The 23647-nt window shown below is 35.5% G+C and overlaps 1 protein-coding gene across 6 annotated transcripts in view; it reads right to left on the bottom strand.

Moving 5' to 3' along the window:
- Positions 1-7311: 7311 nt before the first annotated feature.
- The window catches only part of LOC144239969 (uncharacterized), a 277882-nt gene continuing 261546 nt past the window's right edge, over positions 7312-23647 (bottom strand). For 4 of the 6 annotated variants that reach the window (XR_013337545.1, XR_013337546.1, XR_013337544.1 and 1 more), the window contains 2 exons: positions 10201-10263; positions 7312-8828 (listed from right to left, as the gene is read on the bottom strand). Coding sequence is in view for 3 of the 6 variants with exons in the window: in XM_077774225.1 (XP_077630351.1) it covers positions 10212-10263 (52 nt within the window). In the remaining 3 variants the exon portion in view is untranslated. The remainder of the gene's footprint in view (positions 8829-10200; positions 10264-23647) is intronic. The other 2 variants (XM_077774231.1, XM_077774221.1) reach the window with 1 other exon arrangement.

The raw sequence follows: 23647 nt of genomic DNA, 5'->3' as shown, positions 1-23647 counted from the left end.
ATACAATATTAAAAAATAATTGTAATCTACATGTTATGTTAAACATTTATCTCTCTGAAAACGAAATCACTTACTTAGAACAAAATCACTTTATACCACTATATTATTCATTATTTCCAGTCTCATTCAGTACAGGTTAAAGGTGTAGCTTTCTTCCAAGTTAAAATAAATAGAATACAAGAGGAAATCTAACATTTTGTGAGTAAAATGATTCTTCATCATAAATGCCTTGTATCATAAAATATTTAAAAGTACCAGAATATACCATTTTACCATTTTAACTACAATCCATAAACACAGGATGTGGAATCTCAGAGGTGTTCTTGTTTAATATCAACAATTGAAAAGTGAACCACAACATCTGCTGTTTGTGAATTTTCTCCCCATGATGTCTATTTCAGTTTCAAACCGAGTTGTGTGGGGGCTAGAATTTTCCTTTTAAGATGTAGCCTGTTTCCTCCCTTTTCATTTTGGGCTGGGTGATGCTATGAATTTATATTTGACTATGAGAAACTAGTGGAAGGAAAATGCTAACATCTTCAGTGAAAGAAGTTAATGACAGAGTTTAGTAAAACCCTATCCTAAGAGCCAAGTATTTTACAACTGATTTAATAGTTCTATGAGCAATCCAACTCTATAGTATAGTGACTCAATTTCTGGAAATGTTCCTAATTCAATTTCTACACACACACGCACACCAAATCAGATTTTTTGTCTTTGAAAATATGTAAATATATGTAAAAAAGGATGTAAAATAACATACACACAACTAAGGAATGAAAACATTCTGACATTGATGCATCAGATCATCTTATATTTTTTGATAAATAATCTGTACAAGTAATGTTGTAATCCTCTATGTTTCCTCTCTAGTCTTATGCCCCAGAAGCAATAATTATAATTAAGTTTGAGGCTAATTATGCTTTCATATTTTATTTCATATAAATATCATAAATATTTACATATATGTGTAATATTTTTAATTGAGATAAAATGTTTTCAAAACCATACAAAGTGCTCTGCACTTTGCTTTGTTGACTTAATGTAATGTCTGAGACCAATCAAAATTTGATATAGAGAGTTTCAAAAAACAATACTTAATAGCAAATTGGTCCCCAGAGTAGTTGTGGCAATTCTGCCAGGTTTCCTTTTCTTTATTTGTCAATATCTTGCTATTTTCTTCTTGATATTGCATTGTACAGTTTTGCCAGTTGAGCTTTCTTTATATAAGTGAATCTGAAAATATTACAAAGGAGGTAATTAAGAGTATGTTTAATTTTTTAGTAAATAATTATATATTCATCTCTGTCTACACTCACTCACTGGCTATACTGATCCAGTTGAATCATTTTAATAAAATCAATATGCTATGTGATTTCCAAATTTATATCTCAACTCTAGGTTTCCACATTAATTCTAGATTTGTATAAGCAAGTGCTATCAGAACACGCAACATGAATGTCTAATAGCAATTTCAATCTTAACTTGTCCATGTCAGTTTGACTCCCCAAACCTACTTTTTTAAATATTTATTTTTTTAAATTTTTTAATGTTTATTTTTGAGACAGAGACAGAGCAAGAGCTGAGGAGGAGCAGAGAGGGAGGGAGACACGGAATCTGAAGCAGGCCCCAGGCTCTGAGCTGTCAGCACAGAGCCTAGCGCAGGGCCCGAACTCATGAGCTTTGAGATCACGACCTGAGCCAGAGACGGACCCTTAACCGATGGAGCCACCAAGGTGCCGCCCACCCCCCGCAACCCTGCAAATTCACTTCTTTAACAATCTTCTCCATCACAGTCCATGAGAACTCCAAACTTCTAAACTTATCTCCTGCTATCCCTGAATCTTTTATATTCCACATGAAATTAATCATCACCTCTTGTTGGCTCTACTTTCAAAATATTGCAGATGTAATATTCAAGCACTTTTTAATATCTCCAACATCACCACTGTTCTCATCTACTGTTGAAGGAAACATCATCTCTTCCCTGATGGTTGCAGTGGGCTCCTAAATTGTCTTACTGCCTCCATCCTTGCCCACTTAGTGTCTGTTCTCAAAATAATAGTGGTCTGCCAAAACATAATTAACATTTTGTCATTCATCTGCTCAAAATCCTCTCATTCACTCTAATTAAAATCCAACGTCTTTGGGTGGTGTTAATGATCTTACTTGATCTTGCCCCTGTTTCCTCTCAGACCTCTTTTGGTACAACTTCCTCCACTTTTGTTCATGCAGCTACAGTCACAGCTCTCTCTTCACAAGAAGATTCCTATGCATGTGCCTTAGGCTGCAACACTCTTCTTGCAGATATGTACAATGTCTACTTCCATGTGCAACTGAGCTCCTTACTCAAAGGTACTTCAGAGATTCTTTTTAGCCCTTATATCTAAAATTTCAACAGCCTCGCACACAACCAAAATATTATATTCCCCTTCCCTGCGCTATTTTTTTTTCCTCCTTAACACTTATCAATAGCTAACGTGCAATATATCTTGCTGGCTTCTCAGCCCTTAGTGCAGTGCCTGCCACATGATAGGCACACTCAATAACTATTCCTTAATTTCATGTGACATATGTTATAGTGAATGTTACTGTAGTTATAAGTAGTTATAAACTAACTATGTTGGACTTAAAATATATAAATAAAAAATAATTTACCTATTAAAAATGTTGACTTACTTTGGATATGAGTTTCTGTAGTGATTCCTTTACAATACTCTGCAGCATTATTTTTAACACAATTGCCATTTACTTTAGTAAGTGTCAGATGTTTTGTTACTTTTTTTTTACCATCTTATATTGCTACTTAAAGAAGAGGGACCAATACTCCCATTTGTATATAGTGAAATGTTTTATATACCAAAGTAAATATTTAACTATATATATAACCATCCATATCTTTTTGCAATGCTATTAGACAGTATTCAGCTATAGCAAGTGTGTCTTGATATATTAGGCAAAGAATATCTTTCATAATGTAAATAAGACATAGTAATATAGTTTCTTTTCATTCTGAAAAATAATGCTTATTCACATATATTTTCCTTCATATTTACATGATCCAAATTTGGCCAAACAGCAATTTTCCCTTGCTAAAAATATTACTTGAATATTTTGAAGTAATATTGAATGCATCAAGTAAATTCAGAACACATTGCCAAGAATAGATGCAAGTTGAATTTATTTGGAAATGAAATCATTTAAAATACCTGCTGTGAGACAATCATTAGTGCATAGTAAGCTGTGGTCTTGGTTCAGTTTTGCTCACAGTACCCAACTCATTATAAATTTACCCGTATTTTCTTTAATTCGATAGCATTTACCCGTCCCCATCATCCCTGTCTTTAAAAAGAAATGAACCACAAACTTTTGATTATGATCTTGTAGCCATAGAAAACTTGGAAAATATAATCACAATTTAAAATTAACTCTTTGTCTTTAGGTTGAAAAAAATGCTTTGAATTGCATACCTTCTCTTAACCACAGGTGATATTTCATAACTTTAAAGTACAGTTTCAAAAAAAAGGGTACTTTCAAATAATTTTCCATGCCTTCATTCAGCAGGTAACCCAAACCTTCATAATCCCCAAATGCTGCACTTCAAAGTTATGCTCAGGAAAAAAATATTGAAAAGAACAGCCTCTCTTTCCAGTTGATTTAAAACATCACTAGCTTATTTTCAGTACACATATGGAGTTACTTTTAAAAAGAAATCTTGGAATATTGCCAGGCTACATACAGGAAAGGCTTTTCTCCAGAGAGAACTAAAATTCATTATCTGAGCTTTGGGACACCCATGTTCCTTCAAAATTTGGACACATCTTTGTTCCTCCATGATTAGTGCTAGAAGTTTGACTTAAAACAAGAGTGTGTAACCAGACTCTAAAGAATCCGAAAGATTATGTTATTTTGAATTGAAACTGATTTATAATTATACACTTAAATAAAATATTATTTACAGGTTTAACAGTTTTAAAATAAACGATGGAGTAATTTTTTTTTAAATCTAAAATTATTTACAAAAGTATAATACCTATTATGTGTTTGTCAGTAACATGAAATTAAATTTTGGACGCTTTATCTTCTTTCTCTCCTCATTAAATGGCTGGCTTCTCTCATTTAAATCCATGTGAATATTTTTTTTGTAGGAGAAAAATCACTAAGTCCAAAGAAGCTAAAGGCAATATAATTATTTCGTTAGTGTTGTTAGTGACCAATTCATGGTAATAAATATTTCAAACAATCCCACCTATTTTTGATGCATAAAGTAAATTTTTAAAAGTGGGACAGTGTTATAAGTTAAAAGAAAAAAGTAAAATCAACACTTTATTTTCAGTAACAGTCTGTAACATTCCATTGTAAAATATTATGCAGTAATAATTATTCACTAGACCACTTATATATGGTTCCAATGCATGTAACACATTTTAGTTTCCTTTTCTATTTTCGGTGAAAGAGTAAAATCAAAACCCTCATAAATGTTGATGAAGAGCCTATCGATACAAAACAAAATTAACATGTACTAATATTAAGCCAATTATGTAGCCACAGAACATGATTTCTATAAGATATACAGTACCTTATATGTGCAAAGCATCCATAGCATTGAACAGATGTGAAGCAGAGCATTAGCTTTAAAATATCAATTCTATGCACAAGAAAGAATAGGTGTATTTTGTTGCATGTTGAATAGAAAGCAGAGTTTTGTTTATCCCCATATTTATTTAGTCAGAAAAAAAGGTGTAGAATTCCGGAAACTGCTTGAATGAAGGAAGAGAAAAGTTTGGCATGTAGGGAGTGTATTTTATATCACATGTGAGCATTACTACTATAGATGTTTTTAACCACTTTAATTTTGCCCACAAAAAAGGCCTGGACACTTTGTGCATCTGCATAATTTGATAACATTGGGTATTATGAACTTCATGATGAATTACTTCAAATGGAACCAAAGCACACGTTCTATTGAAAAGAGTCATGGTGGAGCCAGAATGGGATTACTTCTGTAACATGAATTAGAACACTATGCACTGCGATGTATCAGTGATAAGTCTAGCATATTTCAGTTCTACTGCTATTGGAGAAATGAATCGGAATCACTTGAGCATCACAAATCCTAGGCCATATTTTTATTTCCAGCCTTACCCTTTGTGTTGCTTCCAAGTATGCAGCTCCAGTTGATTTCAAAGGCAGCGGATGAGAGATAAGGAGGAGCAAGGACTGTTCTACCTCAGCAATTCATGATCCCTCGAAGGCCACTGATTTGGAAAGAATAGGGAGACCCTGGCCTCTCAGCAGAATAGAACCAGCTACTCTCTGTATGCTCCTCCCATGAGGCAACTCAAGCATTTATCCAGTTTACCATAGCAAATGATTCTCTACATCCAGAAAATTACAGCTCTCTTCCTCTCTTCACTCCAAGGACCCATAAACCCTAAATTAAACATAACTGTCCAAAGAATTATTTTCAGCTATGTGAACATTTCAACAAGGGAAATAAATGAAACTATGTGATTTGAATAATTGTAGAATATTAAATAGAACAATATTTTTTAGCAGTTTACCATCACTTATTAATTTTTACATTGTGACTTAAAAAATGTTTTATGGGTCTAGGGTAAAGTTGTATAGTATATTGCTAAAACATGTGTGTTTCTGTTTCTAAAATGGTTAAAGCTTTCTGAGTAATATTTCTTTCATGTTCTTATACATAAATCCCTCTTTTCCCTTTGAAGATATTCTTCATTTCCATTTAAACAGAGTGTGTATGTATATACACATTTAAAGGACTCATCTCATTCTAATAGTCTAACGATATGCTTTGGTGTCCAAAATACTTTTATAGTTGTGGTGAGACTTTCCTAAATGAATACTTACAGTTTTGAAAAAGGTATTAATTGAAGTATCACTTTCTTCAAAAGCAGTAACTAAAAGCTATTGAAAGGAATAAGTTAGAGTAGGACAATTTACATATATGTACAAAAGTAACTAAGAAAGCTTACCATGTTCAGTCACTATACTGTTATTATACACATCATCCCATTTAATTGTTGCAACCTTGTGAGTTAAACATTATTTGGTCCATTTTACAGATATTGAATGAAAGGATTATATATAAATTACTCAAGATTACAGATGGGGCAAAACTGGAGCTTGGACTCAGATCTATCTGAACTGAGAATTCTGCTTTTGACTGTTTTATCCTCTCTATGTCCTACTGGTACCATGTTTTGAACTGGAAAAATTTTAAGGTTTGATTTCTAGGTAAAGAGGATGTGTTTTAGGATTGTGCTTGTTCAACAAATGCTTGTTTCATTGGATTTATAAGATATATTTTATTTTGAAATTATTGAATCTCTTTTGTGTGTCAGTGGTGACTTGAATGCAAACTAAGACAACTAGCTTGTGATCATGGCCCTAGCAGAGTCAACCCTATAAAGCAGAAGTCAGCAAACTTTTTCTGTAAAGGGCCAGATGGTAAATATTTTAAGCTTTTGGGGTCATACAGCCACTCAACAGTAATTGACTCTGTCATTTTTAGCATGAAATTTGCCACAGAAAATCTATAAGTAAATGAGCATGGCTATGCTCTAATAAATCTTTATTAAGGACTCTGAAATTTGAATTTCACATCATTTTCAGGTGTCGATAAATATTCTTTTTTTCATCTCTTTCAACAATTTAAAAATTGTGGGAATCTATCTTTGCTCCCAACCCACACAGATATTGGGCTGGAATTGGCTGGCAAAACAAGGTCGGGCAATTTCTGTTGCTGCTTTGTGAACACAAAAGCCACTGGCCACATGTTATTGAGTACTTAGCTAAGGCTATTGAGTACTTAAATTTAGCTAGAACAAATCGAGATGTGTGGTAAATGTAAAATACACACCAGATTTTAAAGACCATATAAAATGTTTAAATGTCTCATTTATAATTTTATGTTGATTATATTTTGAAATAAGATTTGAAATTAATAAAATATGTAATTAAAATTAGATTCACCTATTTTTTTTGCCTTTTCCTAACATAAGCCCTAGAAAATTTAAAATTACATATGTATATCACATTTGTTTCTAAAATGATGCTTCAGAGGTAACATTATCTGGAGGTCAACAGATACTTACTATATATTTGTGACAATGTAATGATTTCTTAGATATTGAAGTGGGATAAAAAGGTCATTAGATAAAAATGTTTAAGACTTGATCTAGTGTTGAAAGTAGAAGAAATATTTTCAGTATAGAAAAAGAACCAACACATTTAAGACACAAGTATGTTTGTTAGCAGTGTATGTCTGTGGAGTTGTAAGATCAGATTACAGTTTTGCTTTTAATGTTAAGAATTGTAAATTTTATCTGAAAAATGAAGTCAGTGACAAGTGTTAGGTAGGGGGTGGACACTGTGAGATCTTCAGGGAATGTGGTAGGTCAGATGGTTGGAGGGAAATAGAGAGAAGTCTCATATTCTGCCATTGGGTGAACTACAATGTCACCTGAAGACAAATAAAATGCAGCACTAGAAAATTTTATCTCCTTTGTATGCTATTTACCTGCATACTTGTCTTGTGGTGGATGGTGTATGGATAAACTGAGACAATGGGGAAAAGTTCAATTTGAGACCACAGAAACTTAACAATCAGATAGTAATCATTTTTCTAATATGTCGACATTTCAGCTTAAAACTCAAGATGGGTCATAGACTGACAGATTTGGAAAACTGCAAAATAACTTACAAATTGGGAATCAACCACTTCACAGACACTTGAATCCCTGACAAGCATGCATGCCAAATTGGCATCCTTGTTAAGACTGAACATTTTCGGTAACAGGAAGTCTATCATCTCTTCCATAGAAAGTCATTTATGACTATTAGAAAGTCATTCTTTAGGATTAAAATTAAAAGCATGAACCAATTAGTATCTTTCCACAAGCAATACCACCACCACATTTAATTTCAAAAATCCCAATTAGCTATTATATTTTCCAGTGATTGTTCTGCTGTGTGAATGAGGTAACTCCTTGATTATTAGATGTTCCCAAGGACAGAATTGTTTACTGGAAGAGTGATCAAAAAGTGTAAAGTTGTATAAGTAAATTTTTCATTATAGTAAGCGAGAGAGAGAGAGAGATCATGATTTCAAATGCCAAGGGCACATCTCTGCCGGGAATATCCTGCAAGTACTTCCAGACCGATATGCCAACCAATTTTTTTCTTCTTCATCTGCAAAAACTGATATTCCTTTCCTTTTTTATTGCATTGTTTAACGAGAAAAGCATGTCCACCCAGCATAGGAAGTTGGAAGAAGCCTGTGTCATGTGTGTCATTTTGCTTTGCTAATAAACTAACAAAAAGTAAATACTGTGCTTTCAAATCTTTTTCAATTCCTTTCTGTCTGACTTTGTGCAAACATTTTCTTATTTTCTAATTGTTTTCATAGACTTCATTATCTCCTTGCACAGATCTGAGTTTTCAGTCTTTCTTAGTGTACACCTTGTTGCTCATCATATGGTCTTCAGGAGAGGTTTTCCAATACACACTCTTCAGATCCAATGGTTTCTGTAGAGGGCAGTGCTTTCCAAGGCAGGGAATTGCATAGAGAGGGAGGGAGATCCACCTTCCAAGCTTATCAACTCTACTTCGATAAGTACAATTCTTGTTATTTTCTTTTTTGGCCACATAAGTAAGATTTTCTTTGATTAAAGTAGTTCCACTGTTATAGAAACTTGGCCAAGTATTTCAGTCTGGCTTCAAAATATTTACCAACTTAATTTCCTTCTTCTTTCACACCTTTTGCAATGAATTTGCAACATATAGTAAAATGGAAGATTCTGTGAAGAAAAAAATATAAAAGATTTGAAATGCAGAATTTACTATGGGACAGTTATGAGTTTTGCAACTCCACGACTATTGGCCAGATGAGGGAAATAAGGAAAGGTTATGGTTGAGAGAGGTTATGGTTCACATCTTTGATGTGAAATGAACAAGGCAGTTATTGCACTTTCCAAAAGAGAGGACTGAGGGATACTACAACCTTACCTCATGTCTTATGAGCGGGTACCCACAGAACTGTAGAAAGCGTCCGATATGCACCTCTAAACCTAGGTGAGATCAGGGAGAGTAGACTGATGTCTGACTCAGCCTGAAGAAAACAGCAGGAGAGAACGAGTGGCAGTAAAAAATAGGACTTGGCTCCACCATTGAATCCTACCTTGGAAAAAGGCTGGTCCACAAAAAGATCGCACAGTAAGCCAGAAGTAAGACTGGATTAGAGACAAGAGTGTTGCAGAGTTTGTTCCCTGAAGGTGGACTCTGAATTTCCCCAAAGCCCCTCGTAAAGAAAAAAAGATCATCTTAACCAACCCCAGGCTCAGAGAGGGTGAAGCCACCCAAAAATGAAAACCTCTGTTCCATCCCCAACCACTTCGCTGTCCTCCCACTTCAACTTTACAATGAGAACCAGAGGAAGTGAATGAGGGGAGTAGGCAATGAATATCCACTTCTTCTGGAAAGACACCTTCAATTATAGAGCTTATTGTGTCTTAGAGAAGAGAAAAAGCATTAAGTTTGACTTAGTAAAATGTTGAATAATATAAGGGGCTACATGCATTCTAATTACTGAATTGAGGCTCTAAGCTGGAATTTAAAACCATTTTAGGACTTTTGCTAAAGAGTTAGCAGCAATACCAGAAAAATTCTGTATTTGATCACAGCCTATAAACTATGGATTTAGCCAGCATTTATTTAAAGTGTGTTTCAGTCACACACACTTTTATACACGTACACACACATTCATACATCATTCACCTTTTAGAGACTATATTATGCATTTCTATATTTTCTACAACTGTTCTTTGTATATACTGTTTATTGACTTCAAATAAGGCATCAAAGTGCTCCAAAATCCAGCTGTACCTTCACTTCCTACATAAAGGACCCTTGCTTCCCAGAGAGGCTGTCTGTGTGTCATCAGGATTCTTCTGAAAGTTGGGATGTATCTTTATCAAAGCCAGTACTACAGATAAAATTCTGAAAGGAATAGTGTGTGCTGCCTGTTCTCTGGAAGCTCACAATTGAGTGGGATTTGTTTGTGAAATATAAAGAGACTCAGGAGAGGAAAAAAAATCCACTGTTTTAATTTTTTATTTTCTTATTTCCCAAAAAGTGAATCGCAAAACGTGCCTACAAAAATAAAATGTGTACCTGATTTAACTTCAGTTCATTGTAGTTTTTCTGACTGGAAAAAACTTTTTCTTCCTCTCTCCCCTGGATGGGCCAAAAGGAAAAACAATGAGCTTAATTTTCCACAAAAGATGAGGGAGGGGGAAAAATTAAGGCATTTCAAATATAGCTAATAAATCCCTATTAATATTCCACTTCTTGAACAATCAGATATTCTTTAGCTATAAATAATATAGAGCATGATTACAATAGCTATCACAATAATAACAATAGTAACAATTTAAGCTTTTATAAAAACCTTTTTTCAAATAGTTAAACTACTTTGGTATGTAACGATAAGCAAAATTTAGATCTGAAAGCAATGTGACATGTTCCTTAATTTTTAAATCTTCATTTCCTTTTTAAATTTTTCATACTTGTGATTTTTTTTGTTTTTTCATGCATTTATCCCATTTTAATCTCATTATTTTATTTAAAAATTTTTGTTTTCAAATGTCTATTTATTTTTGAGAGAGAGAGAGAGCAAGTGGTGTAGGAACAGAGAGAAAGGGAGACACAGAATCCAAACAGGCTCCAGGCTATGAGCTGTCAGCACAGAGCCTGATGTGACACTCGAACTCACAAACCATGAGATCATGACCTAAGCTGAAGGCAGAGGCTTAACCAACTGAGCCACCCAGGTGCCCCAAATCTTGCTATTTTAGAAACTCCTATGAAGGTCTACTTCCAAAGTTGAGGATAATAGTTCTCTGTCTAAATTGTACATATTTATTGTCATTTCTTTTCTAAACCAATGTTAATAAAAGCAAAAATTTGTTCACACAGGAATATCATGAAGTTAAAGAAGAGATTCCTGTATCAGTTTATCTTAGGATTTGCAGTTTGAAATATGCCAGACTCTCTTGCCTTTACTGGGACTATTGAGGAGTTGTGTGTTTTATAGTTTTTATTTATTTTTGTTTTAAATCACAGTGATGTTGTTAAGCATACCAGGTTTGCTCCATTACAAGGAGAAATCCTTGCAAGTGCCACAATAGTCTGGAACATTCTGAACAATGCAACAATCTGAGATGCCTAAATCTACAAACCGTAAATAATAAATTAAACATTAGATAATTGACCTAGAGGTATTTTAGTGTTTTGTTTATTAACTGCCCCCTGGGGTTGATTTTGAGTATCAGAGTTAGAGGTGAAATATGGTAGAGGACATGTTTATAAATCTTCCTCAAAACATCTGTTTCCTAACAAATAACTTAGTTAAGAAATGGGCAGAAGACATGAATACACACTTTTCCAAAGACATCCAGATGGCCAACAGACACATGAAAAGATACTCCACATCACCTATCATCAGGGAAATACAAATCAAAACTACGATGAGATGCTACCTCACACCTGTCTCCATTGCTAAAACAAACAACACAAGAAACAACAGATCTCGATGAAGACGTGGAGAAAGAGGAACCATCTTCCGCTGTGGGTGAGAATGCAAACAGGTGCAGCCACCGTGGAGAATAGTATGGAAGCTCCTCAAAAAACTAAAGCTAAAACTACCCTACAATTGAGCAATTGTGCTACTGGGTATTTACCCAGAGGCCACAAAAATACAGATTTGAATGTTTGTAGCAGCATTAGCAACAATAGCCAAACTACAGAGAAAGCTCAAATATCCATTGACTGATGAATGGATAAGAAAGATGTGGTATAGATATACAATGAAATATTGCTCAGTCATCAAAAAGAATGAAATCTTGCCGTTGGCAACAGTGTAGATGGAAATGAAATAAGTGAATTAAGTGAAATAAGTATTATGCTAATTGAAATAAGTCAAACAGAGAAAGACAAATACCATATGACTCCACTCATATGGTGAATTTAACAAACAAAACAGATGAACATTTGGGAAGTGGGGGAAAGAGGAGAGAGGGAAACAAACCACAGGAGATTCTTAACAATAAAGAACAAGCCGACGGTTGATGGAGGGACGTGAGTGGGGAATGGGCTAGATGGATGATGGGTTCTAAGGAGGGCACTTGTTGGGATGAGCACTGGGTGTTGTATGTAAGTGATGAATCACTAAATTTTACTTATGAAACCAATATTGCTCTGTATGTTAACGAGCTAAAATTTAAATTTTAAAACTTATCTTTTTGCTAATTAATAATAAATACTAGATAAAAATATTAATTGCAGTATAATGAAAAGTATAAGAAAATAATGTTTAGTATTATCTTTGCAGAATATTTCATAAATATTTTCATTTGCAAATATTAGCATTGAAACTTAAGGCACTCTGGAAATGTATTCAAAGACTTTTTAACAGTTACACTCTTTTTGAATATGACTAATATAAAATTATTAGAACTGATATAAAGCGTGCCCTTCCAGAAAAATTAGATTTTCCTCTTTAATTCATTTGAGCAGTTTTTGTTTAAATGATTATTCTATAAACAGTGCTGATCTTTTTTTTTTTTTAATCACACACACACAAAACCCTACACACTAGAAGTCTATTGCTAAAAAGATGTTATTTCACATTGCTTGTCAGGGATTTAAAAACAATTAACGAGTATAGTAGTATAAAGGAGATGTTTGAAGATATTAAAGTATTATTAATATACTATTTAGTTCTTAATCCATTCATCAAATATTTATCGAGCACCCAGTATGTGTCATGCGCAATTCTAGGTGCAAGGAATTAGGTAGACAGTTTAAAGAGAACATAACCTGCCTTCATGGATCTTATAGTCAAGTGAAGGTTTACAGTAACCTCCTTTAAAGGAACACATCCAGAAGACTACACTAGAGGCATTCAGTGTGTATTTTATGATCAAATTTTCTATTAGTATTTTCACTATTCCCAAAGTGCTCTTAGAGTGTCAAAAAGCAACTAACTACTTTTAAGCACTAATTAACTTTTCACCAAGAATGTGAAAGAACTTGGAAACAAATATCTATGCCTATGTATACATATCCTCCTCTACCTGAAACTAAGGAAAGTTTTAACAATAATTTTAAACTACTTGAGAAGTCAGCTTTTCATAGGCTCAATAATATAAGTTGAAATACTGCTGTGCTGGATGGCATTCCTGTAATACAATTTCTTTGACTTCTCTTTGAGAAAAAGAAACCTTTTTTTTTTCTAAGGCGCTTCATGTAGCACGTTAATTCAGCATTAATTATAGAATATGTCAAACTGTATTTCAGTCAAGGCTCCCTGTAAGTCTCCGGAGCTTTCTTAATGACAGTAATTATAGGTCATAAAAAGAGTCGTCTAAAATTAACATTTCTCTCATGTCTTGATAGGAAAATGTAAATGGCTGCACGGTACAGATGTTTTGATTAGTAAAATTTACACTTCCTTTTTTGTTTCAATGCTTGTCAAACTTCACAGTGTTAAACGTAAGGTGCTGCATTTCTCATCTCGCTGAATAGATAAAGGTGCATCAAAAGTGGTTGTAGAAGTTCTTAAAAGGCTATAACTCGTTATTTCGTGCTGCAATTAAACAAAAATAAATCAATACTGTCTTCTTCAAAAAGTGCAAGAATTCTTTTAAGAGGTGAGCAAAATAAACTCTTTGCTTTTAGAGATTCCACCAGGAAAAAAAAAAAGGTTTAAAGAACTGTATTTGATGCAAGCTTATAAAAATGATTTATTCGAATGTAGGAAAGAATCATGCCAACTTACATATTGATCTAAGTCTCCTGGCAAACCATATTTTATCATACACTATTGGAAAGAACACACAAACCCTGCTCTGTTCTGAACTGTCAAAATTTACTTACTACAAAATGAGAATGGAAACATTCCGGTTTAAACAATGTTAATATCATCAAACATCCAGGGAAATATAACAAATTAAAAGAGAATCACTTCAAAGAATAAAAGGCCGACACCTTAAGTAATAATAAATCTAATACTTGACATTCATCTCCCTGGAAAATAAAATTAGATAAACTTTTGCAAGGGCATTCAGAACAGCCAATCCAGTTTATTAATAATTTCCTGTTTTCATATTGGAAGCTCATATTATCTGGTTGCAGCCACAGTAGACCTCCACAGATATTTAATAAAGCTGCCGTCGGTAATCCTCTCTGATTACCTATAACCTTCCAGCTATAACACACATTGTGCTGTAGCTCTACAGAAGGACAGCACACTGTCACCTGCTATGATGTTTGACAGCTTATTCTGTTACATCAAGCCAGCACAAAATTACTTTTTTCCAAATCCATCCCTAGTTAATAACCAAAAGTAATAATGGTATTCAGCATGTATAATACTCTGAGAAGGCAAAATGAGGCAATAGAGGAAAAAAAGATTAAAGAATGAGTATTATGGAAGGGAGATCAAAAACGGAATCTTGTAACACACAACAATGTTTCAATTAAAACGCCATGCCAAGAATTCTACACATCATGCTACAAAATCCACACCACAGGGCCAAGAAACATGGATGAGACTTCCTATTGTATTTACACTAGGTGCATGATTATTCTAGTCATACGGGGCACGTTTGAGAATTTTTTTCTAAATTATTCTTAGGCTTTCTCTTGGGAACAAGAAATGGCTTACCTTTAGTGGAAAATGTCTAGTTAATGGAAATATATTGCTTTGATCTCACCTTATGGTTTGCGAGAGTAATAGGGTATTTTGCTTATAGAATAGATGAGACTAACCTTAATCCAGATTTACAAGCATACTAAATCCAATTCAATCTATTTTTTTAAAAGATGAAACACCAAATTAAAAGTCTGAGCCATCAGTTGAAAAAATTAAATTTTTAAAATCATGTATGCAGGATCCAGTATATTACATTCGTTTTCATTAAAGAACAGGCGAGTGACCTTGCTACGTGGTGGAATCTATGACAATAAATGCAGAAAAACATAAACACGTTCCTTCTTACCTTTCTCCCTCTTTCCCTCATTTTCTCTCCCCCCTCCTTCCTTTCCTTCTGTTCATTAATTCCCCTCACTAGATTTTTCCCTTCTTTCTCTTTATGTCTTCTCCCCTTCCTTTTCTTCCTTTTTCCTTTGTACAACATTTTCCAGATGGCCTTCATACACTTTACATGTTTCCAGGTGACTCACAATAACTATATAATAGTTCTATGTTTTGAATCGTCACAGATTTAAGAAAGTCATAATCAAGTTAAACATTTCATAAAAAAAAAACACCAACACTTACTCATCTGTTTGTATTTCACATATCTACACAGATTAAAGGTGTTTCTCACTGATATTTGTTTAATATACTGGACATAATTGGAATATGTAATTGATACCCTGAGTGTTTATTAGGACCTTCAAATCTGTTTTCCATCCTGTGGTCGACATCTCTATGACAACATGAACTTATACCCAGGTGTTCACGACAAAAATAGAACTGTGATCTTTGATGCCTCTCCCTTCTCTTGGCTCATCTAATTCCTCACTTAATGTGACTTTTTGAATGTCTTCTGGCTCCAACCACTTACTTGTCTCCATTTCCTCGTCCGCACATCAGCCAAATGCCGCCATCATTACTCACTGTAGCAAGACCTCCGAAAGAGACCACCTGTTCTTCTTTCCCTCTAGATTAAACTAGAAGATCCAGAGCAATCTTCTGAAATGCAAATATCATCTTTCTTCTCTTCCTGAAACTCTTCAGAGCTTCTAATTGCTTTTAAGATGAAGCAGAAATCCTCAATATGCCTACGAGACAATGTGTTACTCGGCCCCTGCCCACCTCCAGAGCCTTACCATAGGTCAACTACCAGTGGTCACTATACCCAGGGGTTGTGGGCCTTCTGCCTTGCTTCTAAGACTTTTTCAGTGGCCATCTCCCTTCTGCAGAAGTTCCCCCACTCTATTCACTTGGTTTCTTTCCCATTATTCATCTTCAGGATTCGGTTCAAATGTTACTTCTCTGGGGATATTTTCTCAGTTGGTCCAGTCTACTTCTACCCCATATCAGCTTTCATGTACCCCTGCATTTTTCCTTCCCAGAAATAATTACATCTCCAGTTAGGTATATTGTGCATCTAATGCTTGTATCTGTTGGTAGAATAAGGGCAGGGAGAGGTCTTGTTCTCTTCTATTTCCAGTGGCTGGTATCCAGTAGTTTCTCAATACAGTATATTTAATATATTTATTGAATACATGCATTTTCTCTCACAAGGGATTGTTCATTGGATATCACTAATACGAACTCATTATTGTACAGGAGGATTTTGGCAGAATATCTCCCTGCACTGTATTTTCTAGAAATGGACCTGAGACAAGGATTTTCATCAAGTTATTCATTCAGAAATGTTTCCAGGAGAGGCCAGTAAGAGAGCAGAAGAAACAGAACAAAGAAGGATCAGGAGAAGGGGGCAAACAAGGAAGTGATTTCAGGCCAAGTCCTCCATTGCAGACCAGTTTAGCCTGTTCTTACAAGGGATCTGTGAAGTGCACATTGTGTCTCAGCATTGTCTCCTCTGAGGCATATGAGCTATGTTGGAGTGGTGTAAACTCAGGCAATTCAGTTCTCTGCAACTGAATATCAAATGACTCCAGTAAGAGGAGGGAAATTCTTCAAAGAAGAGTAATGAGTCTGGGCTGTTGGTAGCGAAGACCTCCTAGGCCAGTGAAAGGAGGAGAGAAATGGCAAAAGGCCTCTGAGCCATAGCATCCGCAGTAGGTGCCATTGTATATAAGTGATTAGAATATTCTTGGACTCATTTTTTAAGAAAGATATGAACTGAGGTTCCATTGCTTTGGTGAAGTTAGTCATACAAGCTCTGACAAACTTTCCTTAAATCCTATTTCACCATCTTATCCTTTAAAGTTTCTTTCCCCCCACAGCAGCTGCTTACTCAATACGTCTCTGGAGGCAAGGGAAACAAAAATCCAAAATGAACTATCGGGACCTCATCAAAATAAAAAGCTTCTGCACAGCAAAGGAAACAATCAACAAAACTAAAAGGCAACTGACAGAATGGGAGAAGATATTTGCAAATGACATATCAAATAAAAGGTTAGTATCCAAAATCCATAAAGAACTTATTAAACTCAATACCCAAATAATAAATAATCCAGTGAAAAACACGCACAAAAGACACGAATAGAAACTCCTCCAAAGAAGACATCCAGATGGCAAGCTGGCACATGAAAAAATGCTCAACATCACTCATTATCAGTGAAATACAAATCAAAACCATAATGATATACCACCTCACACCTGTCAGATTAGCAACTCAGTCAACAACATATGTTGGCAAAGATGCAGAGAAAGAGATCTCTTTTGCACTGCTGATGGGAATGCAAACTGATGCAGCCACTCTGGAAAACAGTACGAAGGTTTCTCAAAAAATTAAAAATAGAACTACCCTATGACCCAGCAATAGCACTACTAGTTATTTATCCAAGGGATACAGGTATCCTGTTTAGAAGGGGCACATGCACCCCTATATTTATAGCAGCACTATCAACAATAGTCAAAGTATGGCAAGAGCCCAGATGTCCACCAATGGATGAATGAATAAAGAAGATGTGGTACACACACACACACACGCACACACACACGCACACACACACAATGGAGTATTACTTGGCAATTAAAAGGAATGAAATCTTGCCATTTGCAACTACATAGATGGAACTAGAGGGTATTACGCTAAGTGAAATTAGCCAGAGGAAGACAAATAACATAGGACTTCACTCATATGAGGACTTTAAGATACAAAACAGATGAAGATAAGGGAAGGAAAGCAAAAATAATAAAAAACAAGGAGGGGGACAAAACATAAGAGACTCTTAAATATGGAAAACAGAGGGTTCCTGGAGGGGTTGTGGGAGGGGGGATGGGCTAAATGGGGTAAGAGGCATCAAGGAATCTGCTCCTGAAATCATTGTTGAACTATATGCTAACTAACTTGGATGTAAATTTAAAAAATAAATTAACTTTTAAAAATAAATAAAATAAATACGGTGTCTCTCCCCTTGGGCGCCTGGGTGACTTAGCCAGTTAAGCCTCCAACTCGACTTCAGCTCAGGTCATGATCTCACAGTTACTGAGTTCAAACACTGCATTGGATTCAGCCCTAAGAGTGCAGAGCCTGCTTAGGATTCTCTTTCTCCATCTCTCTCTCTCTGCCCCTCTCTCTGGTCATGCTCTGCCTCCCTCAAAATAAGTAAACTTAAAAAATAAATAAAATAAAATGTATTCTCCCTTATTTAGGGGATCAGGGGATCATTCTGACTTTCCAAGCATCCTTATGAACATTTAAGCAATATTTCAAATTACTTTTTAAAATTTTTTAATGTTTTATTTATTTTTGAGAGAGAGAAAGAAAGAGACAGTGTGATCAGGGGAGGGTCAGAGAGAGAGAGACAGACAGAATCTGAAACAGGCTCCAGACTCTGAGCTAGCTGTCATCACAGAGCCAGAAGTGGGGATTGAACCCATGAACCATGAGATCATGACCTGAGCTGAAGTCGGATGCTTAACCTACTGAGCCACCCAGGAGCTCCATTAAATTACTTTATTTAATAAAGTAATTAAATAAAGAGAGAGAGAGAGAGAGATAGCAAGCAAGGGAGGGGCAGAGGGAGAGGGAGACACAGAATCTGAAGCAGGATCCAAGTTCTGGGCTATCAGCACAGAGCCCCATGCAGGGCTCGAACTCATGAACCGTGAGATCATGACCTGATCCGAATCTGACACTTAACTGACTGAGTCACCCAGGTTTTCCTAAGCAATATTTTAATACAATATTTCTGAATCCTGTCATCCAAAACCTCAGTCCCATTTGTAAGTTTAGGAGCAATGCCAGGCACAGATTCAAAGTAATATTAATTTGTATTTGTTTCAGTCAACATTTAGCACTTTGACTAAGTCTGATGGCCCCTCACACCTGTGTTCCATATCTGTTTTAGTTTGGGCAATCCACCAAGGTCCTTTAGATTTGATTCACTATACTAGAGATGAAATGGATTTCAGTTGGTTGAATGGGATATTTCTTATGGATACAATATCTGGGCCGTGCCATCTGTACCATATAACACAGGGAAATTTCTGAGCAGGGCTCAAATATTAAGTTAGGTGAAGGAGAATTTAAAGGTCTCATATACCCAAAGCTTAATTTCTACTTAATAGAAGCCGGGATATACTGTAATATCTGAAACCTATATTCCAAACTTGATAAGTTTCTATACTTTATCATATTGTATCTGCTCTATAAAGGACTTTGATTCAGAGTTCTTAGTCTTATTCTTCATATAACAAGTAAGCATCATTTTGGGATTTTAGAATATCCCTAAGAACCACTACCACCAATTTTTATTCATTAGATGTAGAAAGCAGATATGAAGCCTGATGAAAGAAAACTGCCTCATGGTCATCTTCCTATAGACATATTTATCCTAAGTAGATACTAGCAATAGCAAGCCAAAAGTATCATATACCTGTTCAGGGTTTAATAACTTCTCAGCCTTGTTCTTTCATTTATAGGAAGAGAAGAGGAAGGACGTGGTGGATAAATGTTTTCAATGGCATCCACTTTTTGTCTTTCACTTTTATTTATGTTTCTTCTGTACCTTCGTTGGGAAACAGGGCACTAACATTTAGTTTCACAGAATTTAAATTGTATACAAAACTTTAGTTTGAGGAATGCAAACCAGCACTTATTATATTCTGACTATGTGATAGGTACTCTGCTGGAAGCTGAAGACAGAAAAATAAATAAGATAGAGCCCATCTCCAAGGAGATCATGATCTCTAAAACCAGATAATTTTAGTATAATGTGCTGACCGTTATGAAGTGCTTACTACTGCACATAGAAAAGGTACTTATTTCAGGGATTTGGGAAAGATTTGAACAGCTTCCAGAGCACCCACAGCTCCATCCTTACCCATAATGTCTATAAAGATGACATGTATCCCATGATGAAATAACATTCTAGACCTAAGATAAGAGTCCCTCCTGCCTGGGTGCCACATGAGCAAACAGAAACTTAAATAACATTTGTATCCCTGCTAATGCTCCATTTGACCCAGAAGCACAGTACATACATGCATCCAATCCCCAAATACCAAGCCAACTCTGGAACTTCTGATCTCAAGCAAGATTGAATATGTAGCCCTAGCCAATCAGATATTTTGTATTTTCCTTCTCCTTCGTTTTATTATTTAACCTATGAAAACTTCCTGCCTCATTTTGCCTTTGTCTGGAAGAAGACTGTCTGCTTCATGAAGTGTTAAATAATGTATGTTTTGTAACACATTTGTAATTGTCTTATCTAATCATTTTTAACACACAATAATTGAACAAACTAGAAAAGTGAGGGTCAGAAAGGCTGTGACTCGCTATCCTCTCCTCAACAGCCACAACACCTGATAGATGTGTTTGCCCATCCTTCCTCATCTCCTTTTCACCTCTCAACAAAATGAGACATGAATACAATGCTCAGAATGCCACCAGCTTCCCTCCCTAAGAACACAGACCCTTTCTTGATTACTAAATCAGTGTTCCTGTCCTAGCTTTTCTGTCTTACGGTCTGCAATATTTCACAATGTTGACTGTTTTCACTTCCCAGGTTTTTGTAGTTTAACACTTTCTTGGGTTTCCGCTTACTTTTGGTCCCATTTTCCAATATTTATTCATTTGTATGTATGTATGTATATTTGTGTATGTATGTTTGTATGTATGTACATATGTATGTATATTTAATTTATTTAATTGTCTTGTTCTTTTTCAGTCTTTAAAATGAACTTTACAAGAGACTTCCCCTGGCCAGTGTTTTCTCATTATATATCCACTGCTTGGAGGATCTAATCTCATGGCTGTAATGCTTATTTAGTTTATGAGTTGGATACCTATGACTTCTATGTACATGTTTCTCCTGGGATTGAAGTTGAGACCTTAACCATTCACGTGCAAATAAGAGAGCGAAAGACAGAGACGGGATTCTAGTTCTTCCGTAAGTTTTCACACGAGTAGCTGGAGAAGCGTTAATGGAATTCATTCTAATTAGAGAATACAGGATGAGAAGTACATGTGCAGATCGGGAGTATATATTGAGTTTAATTTACTAAGTGCGATGGACTAGTATGTCATCTTAATGTTGATGACTAGATCTCATAGGAAATATATGAGAGGAACATAACAGATTTAAGAGTAATCAGTAAATAGTTGGTAAAGGAAGCAGAGCATGAAGAATGGAGAGGATAAATCACAGAATACAGTCTGAAGACAGAAGAGACAATATGTAGGGACACAGATTTGAAACATGATTATGAGTTCAACTTGGGATATATCTATAACATCAAAATGTAGAGTTCCAGGAAACCAATTGTTTTTCCACTGGCTTCTCGGATCCCAAGAGTTTCTCAGGGACCAATGTGAAGCACCAGAAAGGCAAGATGGAAGGGTTTTGGAGTTTGGGGGCTTTGGAGCTTTGGACCAAAGCTTTTTGGACTCTGATTCAAAGAAGCTCTTGCATTGCAGAACATCTCACCCATCCAATCATTCATTGCTGACATTAAAGTTTGCAAACTACCAAAGGAAATGTGTATTTACTTGGCTGAGAAAACTAAGGCTTAAAACACATTAAGCCATTTGACCAAAGTCACACAGCTTTTAAGTGGCCAAGAATAAACGTGAGTGTTTTTCCATTCTGCTGCTTCTCCTACTGTTTTCACCATTCAGTTTATGTTCAAAGCATCTTTGAGTTCTGTGCCTTTCTTTGAATTCTCATTCATACTTTCTTTTTAAAATTTTTAAAATGTTTTATTTATTTATGAGAGAGAGAGAGAGAGAGAGAGTCAGCAGGGGAGAGTCAGAGAGAGAGGGAGACACAGAATCCGAAACAGGCTCCAGGCTATGAGCTGGTAGTCAGCACAGAGCCCAATGCCGGGCTCGAACCCATGAACCATGAGATCATGACCTGAGCTGAAGTTAGACACTTAACTGACTGAGCCACCCAGGCACCCCTGAATCTTCATTCATACTTTCTTAATTAAGCTATCTCAGCTGTCTCATAGATTATACAAGCAATTCCTCTAGATGTGCCCAGCACCATCTCACCCTACCTCATGCTCAATTCATTTTCCAAACTAAGCAATCTTTCTGAGGCAAATCTGATTACCTGAGTCAATGGTTGAAATTTCTCAGCAGCTCTAAATTGTCAAGATAAAGTACAAACACATAACTTACAAAGATTTTTCCTTATGCAATTTTTATTTTCATCTCATATAAGACTTCCAATTTGCTAATAACTGTGTATTTTTGTGTTCCAAGTACTTTTCAGTGACTTTTGTTCAGTTTAACAAATGGGAAGGCATTTTAAAATTTAGTATCCAATTATTACATGATTAGATATTGTGATAACGGTTTTATCTTTTAATTCTTTAAAATATTTTTATTATTTATTTATTTTGAGAGAGAGACACACAGAGAGAAAGAAAATCCCAAACAGGCTCCACACAGTCATTGCAGAGCCCAACACAGGGCTTGATCCCAGACACCGACAGATGATGACCTTAGCTGAAATCAAGAGTTGAACACTTAACCAACTGAGTCACCCAGATGCCCCTATGTTGTGATAACTGTTTTAAAGGAAAATTTCTAAAAAGGTGCTATGAGAGAAATTAAGAATAATAACTTAATAACTTGAACTATATTTGCAGGAAATGCTTTTTCTTGAAAGAATCTTTTAATTTGAGATATGCAAGGTAAATAGGAGTTAGCTAAGGAGATTCCAGAGAAGACATATCTGGCAAGAGAAACAGCATTGATGAAGGTCCTGTAACAGAAAAGAGACTGGTGTCTTTAGGAAACAGAAATATGGCTAATGTGGTTGGAACCTAATGAGCAAGAAAAGAGTTTGAAGGGAATAAAAAGATGTGCAGACACTACACTTTACAGTTACCTGAACAAGATATTCTTTCTATTTCTCCCTTTCACCATCCCTTTCTCTCTTCCTTTCCTTTGCATTTGCTATTTCCTCTATTTTAAGCTAAGCTTTCCTCTGCCACAAAAGTCATTTTTATGACATTTCTATCATTAACTTCATTCTCCAGGACACAGACTAGGTGTTACTTCATTTGGAAAGTGTATGAGTCACAACAGACTGCATGCTATAACAAACACCTTCAGAATTTCAGTGCTTGGGGTGCTTCGGTGGCTCAGTTGGTTGGGCTTCTAACTTGGGCTCGTGTCATGATCTCATGTTCATGGGTTCGAGCCCTGTGTCAGGCTCTGTGCTGACAGCTCAGAACCTAGAGCCTGCTTTGGATTCTGTGTCTCCCTGTCTCTCTGCCCCTCCCCCTCTCATGCTCTGTCTCTCTCTGTCTCAAAAATAAATAAAAACATTTAAAAAAAATTTCAGTGCTTAACATGTTAAAGTGCATTTATCTCTTTTAAAAATCCAATGCATATGTTTCTAAGTAGGCAGTTTTTTGAGGGCCTTTCTTCTTAGTGGTGACTCATGAACCTGACTC

The sequence above is a fragment of the Crocuta crocuta genome, unplaced genomic scaffold (genome assembly GCF_008692635.1).
Source record: "Crocuta crocuta isolate KB4526 unplaced genomic scaffold, BGI_CrCroc_1.0 scaffold81, whole genome shotgun sequence".
In the NCBI taxonomy this organism is placed as follows: Eukaryota; Metazoa; Chordata; class Mammalia; order Carnivora; family Hyaenidae; genus Crocuta; species Crocuta crocuta.
The sequence above is the reverse complement of the archived record's forward strand: the minus strand, read 5'-3'. Positions and strand labels throughout refer to the sequence as shown.